At 41.3% G+C, this 12,147-nt stretch overlaps 3 protein-coding genes across 3 annotated transcripts in view; 2 read left to right on the forward strand and 1 right to left on the reverse strand.

Moving 5' to 3' along the window:
• Positions 1-861: 861 nt before the first annotated feature.
• On the forward strand, positions 862-1,916 carry LOC113471756 (the record flags this gene model as incomplete). Its single annotated transcript, XM_026831144.1, is given in 2 exon segments — positions 862-1,086; positions 1,824-1,916. Coding segments are annotated over 2 exon segments (318 nt in total), but the record flags the coding sequence as incomplete, so codon positions are not given.
• A 3,921-nt stretch (positions 1,917-5,837) lies between these two features.
• Positions 5,838-7,328, forward strand: LOC103519797. Its single transcript, XM_008484885.3, has 2 exons — positions 5,838-6,203; positions 7,018-7,328. The coding sequence occupies exons 1-2, from the start codon at positions 6,056-6,058 to the stop codon at positions 7,326-7,328; spliced, it is 459 nt and encodes a 152-aa protein (XP_008483107.1). The 5' UTR covers positions 5,838-6,055.
• Positions 7,329-8,160: 832 nt separating this feature from the next.
• LOC103519798 (serine/threonine-protein kinase LMTK1-like) overlaps positions 8,161-12,147 on the reverse strand; it is a gene marked incomplete at its 5' end in the record, with an annotated part of 13,352 nt that continues 9,365 nt past the window's right edge. Inside the window, 5 exons of the mRNA XM_026831145.1 lie at positions 8,161-8,262; positions 9,004-9,099; positions 9,857-10,037; positions 10,523-10,656; positions 11,913-12,134. Of these exons, the coding sequence (XP_026686946.1) occupies positions 8,191-8,262; positions 9,004-9,099; positions 9,857-10,037; positions 10,523-10,656; positions 11,913-12,134 (705 nt within the window). The remainder of the gene's footprint in view (positions 8,263-9,003; positions 9,100-9,856; positions 10,038-10,522; positions 10,657-11,912; positions 12,135-12,147) is intronic.

Here is a 12,147-nt window from a genome sequence, read left to right on the forward strand (position 1 = left end):
TACACAGAGTGCAGAGACTGCGGGAGAGAAAACTTTTCCTCGCTCGCCTAATATTTGAGTTTCGTTTATGTTTTTAGTATGATAAATACAAGTTCGGCCATGCCTTTTCCACAAGTTTGGCCATGCCTCGGGATGAACTAGCGGGATTCCGGAGCGAAGCGACGGAACCTATAATAATACTGGTCACTGCTCAAATTGTGAAAACTCCTTTTTGCATTTAACCTAACCCTATAACCTATAATAATACTGGTCACTGCACATTTGTAACACCTTTTTGTAACAATTTTTCACTGTCGTGACTGCTGAACAAGTACCAGTGTTTGAGTTGAAACTCTTCGTTCTTAATTGAGGGACCAAGAGATAAAACGGACTAACCCACACTAACTTCATTTTGAAATAATTGGAGTCAAAGTCTAGGAGTGCCACTTGAGTGTTGTGGGTTAGCCCACCTTACCATCTTCATAACTTTGTAACTACAGCTGATATCGTTATAATTCATCTACCAGCAGATTAAAACTGAAAAAATCCCAAAAATGTGGGTTAGTCCGGTTTACCTCTTGGCCCCTCAATTGTGAAGTGGATTTTTTAACAAAGATATGTAGCTGAAAACTCCACGTTGACTTTGGAATTGTTTGGAATTTTTATTTCTTCTTTGCTTCTCAGAATCCCAACCCAGAAGAGTACACGCTGTTGTGGGTTGGTCCAAAAAACTGAAAAAATCCAAAAATGTGAGTTAGTCCGGTTTACCTCTTGGCCCCTCAATTGTGAAGTGGATTATTTAACAAAGATATGTAGCTGAAAACTCCACGTTGACTTTGGAATTGTTAATTATGTGATTTTTATTTCTTCTTTGCTTCTCAGAATCCCAACCCAGAAGAGTACACGCTGTCGCCCTGTGGGGACCCTTCGTCAGGGCTGGCTTCCACCAATGGTCTCAAGTACAGCACCCTAGAGTCCTCCCCCGATCGAGATTCAGATAGCGAGGATGATGATGACGATGATGAAATTAACGAAGAGTTTGTGCCGTCCTCCTGGAATTGCGATGCCACCCCTGCCAAAAGCCTGCTCAAGATCAAGAAAAACAGCGTACGTAAAATTCAATTAAATTGATTTTATTTGGTGCTTTTCAAATTTGAACACTAGGGGCTGTTAAGCACAAGTCAAAATTATACAAATATAAACAAACAAACAAACAAACAGGAAAAATACAACAGTATTAATAAAATAAAGAGGAAAAAAGTCCATTAGTAGCAATACTCGATGTTTAAGCTCTCGTAACCTATTTTATCCGCCCTTCTTGATGTAGCTTAACCTATTTGTGACCAACCTCAGTGGTGTAGTGGTTAGCACGGTGGACTCTGGATCTAGAGGTTGGTGGTTCGAGTCCAAGTCATGTCCTAAAATTTAGCGTAGTGTAAAAAGTGGGAAACGGCATTTGTGACAGGCATTTGTGCTCAACACAATTCAAATTCCTTTCCTTTAACCTATTTGTGCATAAAACTTGAATTCTGAACCCATTTCATGTCTTTGCAATAAGATCAGTTGCCCACTTCACCTCGCGCCTTTGAGCTTTGATTCCCGATCCAAAAATACAGTTACCCTCTTTACCAGTAAGATCAGTTGCCCTCTTTAGCCGATCAAAAAAATCGGGAAACGGCATTTGTGACAGGCATTTGTGCTCAACACAATTAAAATTCCTTTCCTTTGACCCATTTGTGCATAAAACTTGAATTCTCAACCCATTTCATGTCTTTGCAATAAGATCAGTTGCCCTCTTTAGCCGATCAAAAAAATAACCCAATTTCATTCCCCTCACTTCACAGGAGGAGCCGAAAAAGTCCGTCTGCTTCAAAAAGCAACGCTACCACTGCGTGTACGAATACCCACGCGAAGAATCACCTCATCGCTTTCACTGATTCCCGATCCAAAAATACAGTTACCCTCTTTACCAGTAAGATCAATTGCCCTCTTTAGCCGATCAAAAAAATAACCCAATTTCATTCCCCCACCTCACAGGAGGAGCCGAAAAAGTCCGTCTGCTTCAAAAAGCAACGCTACCACTGCGTGTACGAATACCCACGCGAAGAATCACCTCATCCGGCCTCACGCGGGCTCCACCTCTGGAATACACCGTCCCCTTCCAGCAGTCCCTTTGCCAACTGGGGCGCGAAAAGCGACGATTCGACCGCCAACAATTTTACCTCCCCCTTCTCTAATTGGGGGGGAAAGAGCGATGATCCCGCCGGCAATAATTTCACCTCTCCCTTCCCCAACTGGGGCGGGAAGAGCGAAGCCTCGCCCGCGAATGATTTCAACTTTGACTTCATCGAGTTTTCCAGCCCAGGCGGGTTTCTAAGCTCGGACGACGGCGAATTCTACATTAGTTCTTCGCTAAGGCCCTTTCACACGGATAGGGGAGGGTTTGGCGCCGTGCCGTCAAGTGGGCAGTCGTCGTCGGAGTTCTACGTGGGGGATTTGTGTTCGAGCCCCGGAGGCGGCAAGGGTGAACATCCCGCGAGCTTCTTTTTTGATGATTGTGATAAACGTAAGTTTTGTGTTGTTTCTTTTCTTTTCTCGGGTTTACAAACAAAAACAGTTTTTTTTTTTTTTTTTTTCTAAGATTGAACTTATCAGTAAATTAATGGTGGATTTCACCAATGACTTGATCAGGGATTTCACTAATGGGAGAATTTTTAATGATCTAAAAAGTAGTTTTTAATAATCCATACAGGAGTTTTTTTAGAACTCCTCCCTTTTGGATCAGTAAAAACTCCTTTTTGGATTATTAAAAATTCTCCCATTAGTGAAATGTTTGATCAAATATTGGTGAAATCCACCATTAGTTATTTTAGAAACCAAATAAAGTCTGGGAGCTTTGAATTTTAATTAAATTTCTCTCTCTCCCCCAGGTTGCGGCTCTAGTGACACCGGCGCCCCATTCGACCGCGCCCAACACGAGAATTTATGGTGGATTTCACCAATGACTTGATCAGAGATTTCACTAATGGGAGAATTTTTAATGATCCAAAAAGGAGTTTTTAATAATCCATGCAGGAGTTTTTTTAAAACTCCTCCCTTTTGGATCACTAAAAACTCCTTTTTGGGTTATTAAAAATTCTCCCATTAGTGAAATCTTTGATCAAATCATTGGTGAAATCCACCATTAGTTATTTTAGAAACCAAATAAAGTCTGGCAGCTTTGAATTTTAATTAAATTTCTCTCTCTCCCCCAGGTTGCGGCTCTAGTGACACCGGCGCCCCATTCGACCGCGCCCAACACGAGTCGGTCACCAGTTTCTGTTCTTCCGAAGACGAGACGCCCTCGGCGGCCGCCCCCACACCCAGCACCCTAGGCGAACTCTGTCACACCAAACCCACCCTCAAACTGGACCTGGCTTCCCCTCTAACCCGCCTGAACGAGTCAGATGGTGCCGGACCCTCCAAAGTGCCAGGCAAAAGCGAGTTCAACTTCCTAAAGTCGACGATCAACTTGGATTTCCTCAAATCTAACGCGGAGAATTTCGATTCGAGTGTGGAAAGGAAGCATAGGCGGAGATATGTTGAAAGTGATGAGGAGGATTATGAGGATGGAGAGATTACGTTCGTTAAGTCGGGAAGCTATGCTGTGGATTTGCGAACTGTCTAGTAAATACGCTGGGGAAGATGAACTAGGAAAAGATTCAAACCAACTCAACCTAATCGAAAAAACGACCGAATCGAAAGAAATCTTTTCTCCGATCTCTGAACAAAAACCCTCAAAGGTCGAAACCATGTGGATTTGACGGGGCAAAGTACAGCGCTGCCAAGTGGGACGAATAGTGGAAATGAGGTTCACTTGACAACGTCGGAACGTGGGACACATAGTGGAAATGAGGTTCACTTGCCAACGCTAATTGGGACAAATAGTGGTAACGAGGTTCACTTGACAACGTCGGAAAGTGGGAAAAATAGTAACGATCTGGCAACAGTGGAGAGCTTGGCATCACCGCTGAGCAGTGCGTCCTCCACTTGTAGTACAGTTGATTTGACGGGGCAAAGTACAGCGCTGCCAAGTGGGACGAATAGTGGAAATGAGGTTCACTTGACAACGTCGGAAAGTGGGACACATAGTGGTAATGAGGTTCACTTGCCAACGCTAAGTGGGACAAATAGTGGTAACGAGGTTCACTTGACAACGTCGGAAAGTGGGACAAATACTGGTAACGATCTGGCAACAGTGGAGAGCTTGGCATCACCGCTGAGCAGTGCGTCCTCCACTTGTAGTACGAAAACTCCAAGGTCACCCAAGTCCCCCTCAAGATCACCCAATAGTATTCCGTCCAGTTTAGATATATTCACGCGACCTCCTCATTTGATGAATAGATTGGGCGAAGACACGAAAACAAATGTCCTTCCTAGTGAGATTAAAAGTGTAGATAGTAGTAGTGAACCAAATATTGTTGAGAGTGTAAGGAATTTGTAGTACGAAAACTCCAAGGTCACCCAAGTCCCCCTCAAGGTCACCCAATAGTATTCCGTCCAGTTTAGATATATTCACGCGACCTCCTCATTTGATGAATAGATTGAGCGAAGACACGAAAACAAATGTCCTTCCTAGTGAGATTAAAAGTGTAGATAGTAGTAGTGAACCAAATATTGTTGAGAGTGTAAGGAATTCAGCGGAAAAGAAAAATGAAGTGAGTGAAATGAAAGCTGAACCTAGAGAACAAATTTCAATTCGAGATGTGTTTTCAACGGAGCCTCTTGTAAATATCAGTGGGAAAAGTGATGGAGTGTTAGGTGAAGTAAGCAAGGAAAGTGACCTGTTGAGTGATCCAATAGAAAAGGGAAATTTACAAGGAAGTATAGGTTGTACCAAATCCAATGGTGATAGTGTAAGTCATAAGCTAGGCAATACTTTCGATGAGCTACATACAGAACTTAATTTAAAGACGTCTCTAGGTAACAGTCATGTTGAAAGCATACTGGACAGTTTATCCCCTAAGAAATCTTCTTCAGAATTGCAAACGAGTATAGACCACAACAGCGTGGAAACCAGTGAAAGTCAGACCAATAAACTCCGTGAACCTCGAGTTCAAACCACAAAAGTTACCAGCTCTTCCCATATAGAAAACGTGTCCAACTTAGATCAAACCCTTCCAAACACAGTACAAACTAATGTAGACTTTAGAACCAACAAACAACTAGACAATATCAGTGTAATAAACAAAGACGCTGACAAATTTAGCCATGGAAACCTCGGAACGGTTTGTAATGGTGATGATTTGGTCCATTATAAAGACAAACTAGAAACTGACAATTTTGAAGAAGCTTCAGAAGACGTCCTAGGTTCAAAAGAGGTCTATAACAAAAGCAATAGTGTATCTAATGTTGAGGCCTGTGTGAGGAAAGATTCAAGTGATAATGAAGATGATTCAATAGCTGATGAGGATTCAGATAAATCAGTGAATAAGTTAAACTATGTGACGGATAGCTTGGAGCTACGTAGACACTGTAGTGTGCCTGAGACAAGTACGGCTTGAAAATGTGCTGAATTGTGATTTGGTAAAGCTTGAAAATGTACTGATTTGTGAAGAAGTACAAAGTGCAATTTGAAAATGTGCTGAATTGTGAGTTAGTACTAAGTACAATTTGAAAATGTGCTAATTTGTGAGTTCGTATGGCTTTAAAATGTAGTCCCACACCCATGTCGAAGTTTTTCAGCGAACGCTCTAAACTGCGATAATGTAAACGCGACTTTCTCATGCGCGTGAGAATGCGCTTTTGCTAATGTAAACGCATCTTTCAAACCCCGCGATTTTTTTGAAAATTTGAAATTTTCAAAAATGACCAAATCCGAAAAAATCAACGTTGGAACTTTTTTGATAAAAAAAAATATGTTGTAATCAACGTTGTGCGGTTATATTCCTACCTGAAAGTGTTTTATTTGGCCCATACTTCTTTGTTTGATTAATTTTCGATAGATTTCGAATCACAGGAAGTTTATGTGCAGAAGAAAAGTACCACTCGGAGTTTGCTTGAATTTTTACAACCTGTTGTTCCACATACTGCCTTGATGATGTACAGTTTAAATCACACAGTCCTAGGATGTTTATTTGTTCTTTTCACACTGAACAGTGCAGTGAAGACGGATCTGGAAGTGGTTAATGACGATGAACTACTCAACTTGATACGGACGGAAAACTATGTTGTCGTTTTGTTCAGTAAGTATTCCAGAAAATTGTTAGTTTTGAGACCTGTTTCAACATCACATTGTAGGATGTAGGTGTACTAGAAACTATGCTTGGATTGATTTGTACTAGAAACTTTTTTAAGAGGTTTGACAGAGGGAACTGTAACTGCTATGGTCTTATCATCCTGAAATCGAAGAGAGAGAAGGAAGACAGGATAGGAGAAAGCCAGCTGTTCTGAGAACAAACATTATCCCAGCAGGATAAAATCTGCCCTGGGCAGGAATCGAACCCGTGGCCTAGCACTTACAAGGCAGATGCACTACCAACTAAGCTAACTAGGCTGACCTTCGATTGATTAGATACTAAAATTTCAAGTTTGTAACACTGGTGCAACATAGTAGTTATGTAGGTATAACATACTTTATAATTTACTGACCCATTTATCCTTATTCTCTTTTTCAGGATTGATTTGTACTAGAAACTTTTTTTAAGAGTTTTGACAGAGGGAACTGTAACTGCTATGGTCTTATCATCCCAAATTCGAAGAGAGAGAAGGAAGACAGGATAGGAGAAAGCCAGCCGTTCTGAGAACAAACATTATCCAAGCAGGATAAAATCCGCCCTGGGCGGGAATTGAACTTGCCAGCGCTTACCAACTATGCTAACTAGGCTGGCCTTTGATTGATTAGATACTAAAATTTCAAGTTTGTTTGTAACACTGGTGCAATATAGTAGTTATGTAGGTGTAACATACTTTATAATATTATAATTTACTGACCCATTTTTTTTTTATATATAATTGATTTTACGCCCCTTTCAAGGCAATCCTTATTCTCTTTTTCAGCCAAGAAAAAATGTGACAACCCTGACTGTGAGAAATTTGAAACGGAATTGACAAATGCCCGAGAAGAACTGGTTGACAACTTGAATGCTTGGGTGGTGAAAGCCGTGAATAGTCCACTGTATCGGCTGTACAGTACGAGTGAACCATGCATCTTGTTCTTCAGAATGGGAGTGCCTCTGTTATATGATGGTGAGTATTTTGGGGCCATTTCTGATGCAAATGACTCTGGTAGTTTACTGGTACCTAAAGTATTATTTGTAGCAGTAGAAGTCAGTCTAATTAGTTTGGAAGGTAGTATGCCTGCCTTCTAAGTGGTAAGTTTTGGGTTAGATTCCTGCCAAAGATGAACTTTAGTGTAAACAGATAAGCTGGCTTTAATCCTATCCTATCCTGTTTTTTTTTTTTTTTTTTTTTTTTTTTTAAAACTAAAAGTGTGTTCAGTTCACGTTGGGTTGGCGTCATACGCGCGCGACGTTGAATGAAAAACAGATTTTCCAGTCAGATAGTTTTTGAAATTGATGCTGCAGAGGCAGTATTTTGTTCTTAAATATGGCTCTTGTGAAACGTAAGAGAGTTACTTCTTTTGTGCCACGGATCAAGTTGAACTTACAGTACAGGTTTGTATAGAGGTGTCTGAGCATAGGAGTGACTCCGGGGCGCACCATCGCACCGGTAACGCCACCTCGCCATGTACATAGTAGTCGCCGGGGTATTTGTCTATGCTGGATCCCGTGTCTCCTATCTTCACCCGCAGCTCAGACGTGACTAGACAGTTGCGCGCGGCTACATCCCTGCGGGGGAAAAAGAAATCCTATATATGAAGCCAACATACTACGAGACACCTATGTGTACAGTGTACACATGTCTATACAGGGTGTATACAAAGTCCTCATATGCACCTACCTACTTTACGTTATGATGATATGCCATGTTGAAGATACTGGGCCCTGTTTCCAGAAGGTACGGTTCGGCCGTTATTCCGGGCCAAAGTTCCACCATTTACCGCTATACAGGGAAAAAGCTCAAAAAGAACTAGCGCTTCTCACGACTTTAGCTTTAGCCACAAAGTCTCATACACCCTGTTCTAAGATTTCTGTTTCTTTTTAATAAAAATTGTTGGCACACTCTAATTAATATCAATTAAAAATAATAATTAAATGAGGTTGGTTTTACTTACACGTGTGAGTTGACAGCTCGGGGGGCTGGTAATCTCAGGGCTTCGGTTCCAAACACCCGAGTAATGACCTGTCGACTTTAGCTTTAGCCACAGGTCGCTCAAATTTTGCAAACAGCTTCCATAATTAATGATGATTAAAAGTCTCCGCGGGCCGGACCTCGAGAAATGTACAGTTCAGCCGCTATTTAAAGCCAAATCTTTGAAAAAGCCCAAAAAGAGTTCGCAATGCTTAGGCCTTTAGATTTCAGCCAAAGTCACTCGAACTTGACATAGAGATTCGATAAATTATGTAGATCAAAATTATCCTTGGGCCCTGTTTCCAGAAGGGACGGTTCGGCCATTATTCCGGACCAAAAATCAATATTTAATTTGAATTTTTTAATATTTTTCATTTTTGACCGGATGGCAAAATCCATGACTTTTTCAGGTTTCCTTTAATTTTCACGATTTTCCATGACTTCCATTTTTATCCATTACTTTATGGCCGATTTTCAGATTCCATGACTTTTAAAGTTTTTCTAGATCGCGTATAAATCCTGTTCTAAGATTTAAAACTTTCACGATCTTCCAGGACTTTTCCATTACTTTTTGGCCGATTTTCAGATTCCATGACTTTTCCAGGTCGCGTATTCAGTCATACACCCTGTTCTAAGATTTCTTTTTCTTTTTAGTAAAAATTGTTGGCACACTCTAATTAATATCAATTAAAAATAATAATTAAATCAGGTTGGTTTTACTTACACGTGTGAGTTGACAGCTCGGGGGGCTGGTAATCTCAGGGCTTCGGTTCCAAACACCCGAGTAATGACCTGATCGTCGGATAACTCCGCGTAGGGTAACTTTCCGAACTCGAATATCTCCCACAGGAGTACGCCGAAACTCCACACGTTACACTTCTCTGTCACCTGAGGAGAGAAAAAAGGAATTTAATAGTTTGCACTGTTGTTACAAATGTCGGAATTTTTTTTTTACCATTATTATCAAAGAGAGGTTGAGGGGCCTTATGGGAAATAACCCAACTTTGCATTTGTAGGTGTATTTTTTTTTTTCTTCTTCTTCTTCTTCTTCTTTAAGTTAATAATATGATTTTTATTAAATTAGATAGGCAGGAAACTTTGTTTAGTAATTGCCCTCCCTGTAGGGCGTTAAACAAGGTATTTAAAAAAATATATATACCTATAACACATAAAATAATAATGTAGAATAGAATATATCTTGTTTATCCTGCCTCCGTTTTTACAATTTTAATTTGCATACAGGAACATGTTTAGGTGTTTTCTGGGCATATACTAAGGCCAGCCAACGATAAGTCCCACAAATTCCTACGAATTTTATTCGCAGTTCCCACGAATTTATCGCAACGTGTATGACAGAAACTGCACAGGTGTTGACTCCGAAAACTATACAATTTCTGTCCTACACGTTGAAATTCGTGCGAAACAAATAACTCTCTTGGGGAAATATTTACGAACAATGAAAAACACATGTTCAGTTCACGTTGGGTTGGCGTTATATACGCGCGACGTTGGAATGAAAAACAGATTTTCCAGTCAGATATTTTTTGAAATTGATGCTGCAGAGGCAGTATTTTGTTCTTAAGTATGGCTCTTGTGAAACGTAAGAGAGTTACTTCTTTTGTGCCACGGATTAAGTTGAACTTACAGTACAGGTTTGTATAGAGGTGTCTGAGCATAGGAGTGACTCCGGGGCGCACCATCGCACCGGTAACGCCACCTCGCCATGTACATAGTAGTCGCCGGGGTATTTGTCTATGCTGGATCCCGTGTCTCCTATCTTCACCCGCAGCTCAGACGTGACTAGACAGTTGCGCGCGGCTACATCCCTGCGGGGGAAAAAGAAAAAAAAAAAAAAATGAAATCGAGTTCTTGGTACTTTTCTATATCCTCAAGTGTTGAGGAAAGCCGAAAAAATGAAATCGAGTTCTTGGTACTTTTTTATATCCTCAAGTATTGAGGAAAGCCAGTCGCCTGGGGGACGTTAAACAGGGAGTAGACCAGCTTCCTCTGGCTGGGAGACTTTAAACAAGCAGGATACCAGCCTTAAAATTCCCTTGCTGAAGACATAGCAAATGTTACGTGCAAAGGGTATCGCCAGTAAGCGACCATAGACCAAAGGTGCCCACCTCTGTGGCTGAGTGGTCAAGAGCACTGAATCTCAACCTGGAGGTGCTAAGTTCGAATCCCGGCCAGGGCGGAAATTTTCTTACCCAACATTTCCGTTCTTGGAGTAACGCGAAAGCGGTTCCAAGGTACAATCTTTTCCTTTAAATAGCCCTATTAAAAAAAGTATGAAAAAAAAGTCACTTACGTATGAATGAACCCGTCTTCAATCATATAACTGAGGCCTGTAGCGACATCAATGGCCATCTTAATGGTGATGCCTTGTTCCAACAGTGCCTCTCTGCTAGCTTCGTTACTGAGGAGAAACTCTTTGAGATCACCCTGTATGTAACAAAGAAAATAAGGAATTAGACATCACCCATCCTGTATGTAACAAAGAAAATAAGGAATTATTATGTGGAATCATAATTTTAAAGTTTTGCAGCTCATAAAAGGTTTTTTTTACTAACTTCCTAATCCTTCATACAGGGTGTCTAAAACAAGAAAAACATTTTTTTCAAGGTGTAATAGATCGGGCAATTCATACTAACTTCCTAATCCTTCATACAGGGTGTCTAAAACAAGAAAAACATTTTTTTCAAGGTGTAATAGATCGGGCAATTCAAAATTGTTCAATAAGTTTTGAACACCCTAGTTTTATTTTTATTTCGGAATTTCCCTCTTCCGAAGCCCGAAGCTTGTTTTACCTCTTTTTTTCGTGAAGAAATATAGGGTTAGGTAGCATGCAAAATTTTCTTCTTAGTTTTATTTTGGAATTTCCCTCTTCCGAAGCCCGAAGCTTGTTTTACCTCTTTTTTTCGTGAAGAAATATAGGGTTAGGTAGCATGCAAAATTTTCTTACCCTAGAGCATGACTCGAACACGAGTAGCCACGGATCGCTCTCGAGACAGGCAGCCATGAGTGGCAATATATTCACATGCCGCAGGCGCCTATACGGAGACTAACTTCCTAATCCTTCATACAGGGTGTCTAAAACTAGAAAAACATTTTTTCAAGGTGTAATAGATCAGGCAATTTAAAATTGTTCAACAAGTTTTGAACACCCTAGTTTTATTTTAATTTCGGAATTTCCCTCTTCCGAAGCTTGTTTTAACTCTTTTTTCGTGAAGAAATATAGGGTTAGGTAGCATGCAAAATTTTCTTACCCTAGAGCAGGACTCGAACACGAGTAGCCACGGATCGCTCTCGAGACAGGCAGCCATGAGTGGCAATATATTCACATGCCGCAGGCGCCTATACGGAGTAGCATCGAGAAATAGAGGGTTAGGTAGCATGCAAAATTTTCTTACCCTAGAGCAGGACTCGAACACGGGTAGCCACGGATCGCTCTCGAGACAGGCAGCCATGAGTGGCAATATATTCACATGCCGCAGGCGCCTATACGGCGTAGCATCGAGAAATAGAGGGTTAGGTAGCATGCAAAATTTTCTTACCCTAGAGCAGGACTCGAACACGGGTAGCCACGGATCGCTCTCGAGACAGGCAGCCATGAGTGGCAATATATTCACATGCCGCAGGCGCCTATACGGCGTAGCATCGAGAAATAGAGGGTTAGGTAGCATGCAAAATTTTCTTACCCTAGAGCAGGACTCGAACACGAGTAGCCACGGATCGCTCTCGAGACAGGCGGCCATAAGTCGCAATATATTCACATGGCGTAGACGTCTATACGGGGTAGCCTCGTGCAAAAAGAATAGCTTCTCCGCCTGAGATGCGTCCTCTTTGAGAATCCGCACGAACACCTTGCTAGTGGTCCGCCCTGTAGATTCTTCCAGACCGCGGGCCTCGCCTTCGACCACCTGAAATGGAGAA

Source organism: Diaphorina citri, unplaced genomic scaffold (genome assembly GCF_000475195.1).
Source record: "Diaphorina citri unplaced genomic scaffold, Diaci psyllid genome assembly version 1.1 scaffold2945, whole genome shotgun sequence".
Classification (NCBI taxonomy): Eukaryota; Metazoa; Arthropoda; class Insecta; order Hemiptera; family Psyllidae; genus Diaphorina; species Diaphorina citri.

Coding starts and splice junctions, on each gene's coding strand:
- LOC103519797 (XM_008484885.3), top strand. CDS start 6,056: ATGATGTACAGTTTAAATCACACAGTCCTAGGATGTTTATTTGTTCTT. Junction 6,204..7,017: donor CTATGTTGTCGTTTTGTTCA/GTAAGTATTCCA, acceptor TCTCTTTTTCAG/CCAAGAAAAAATGTGACAAC.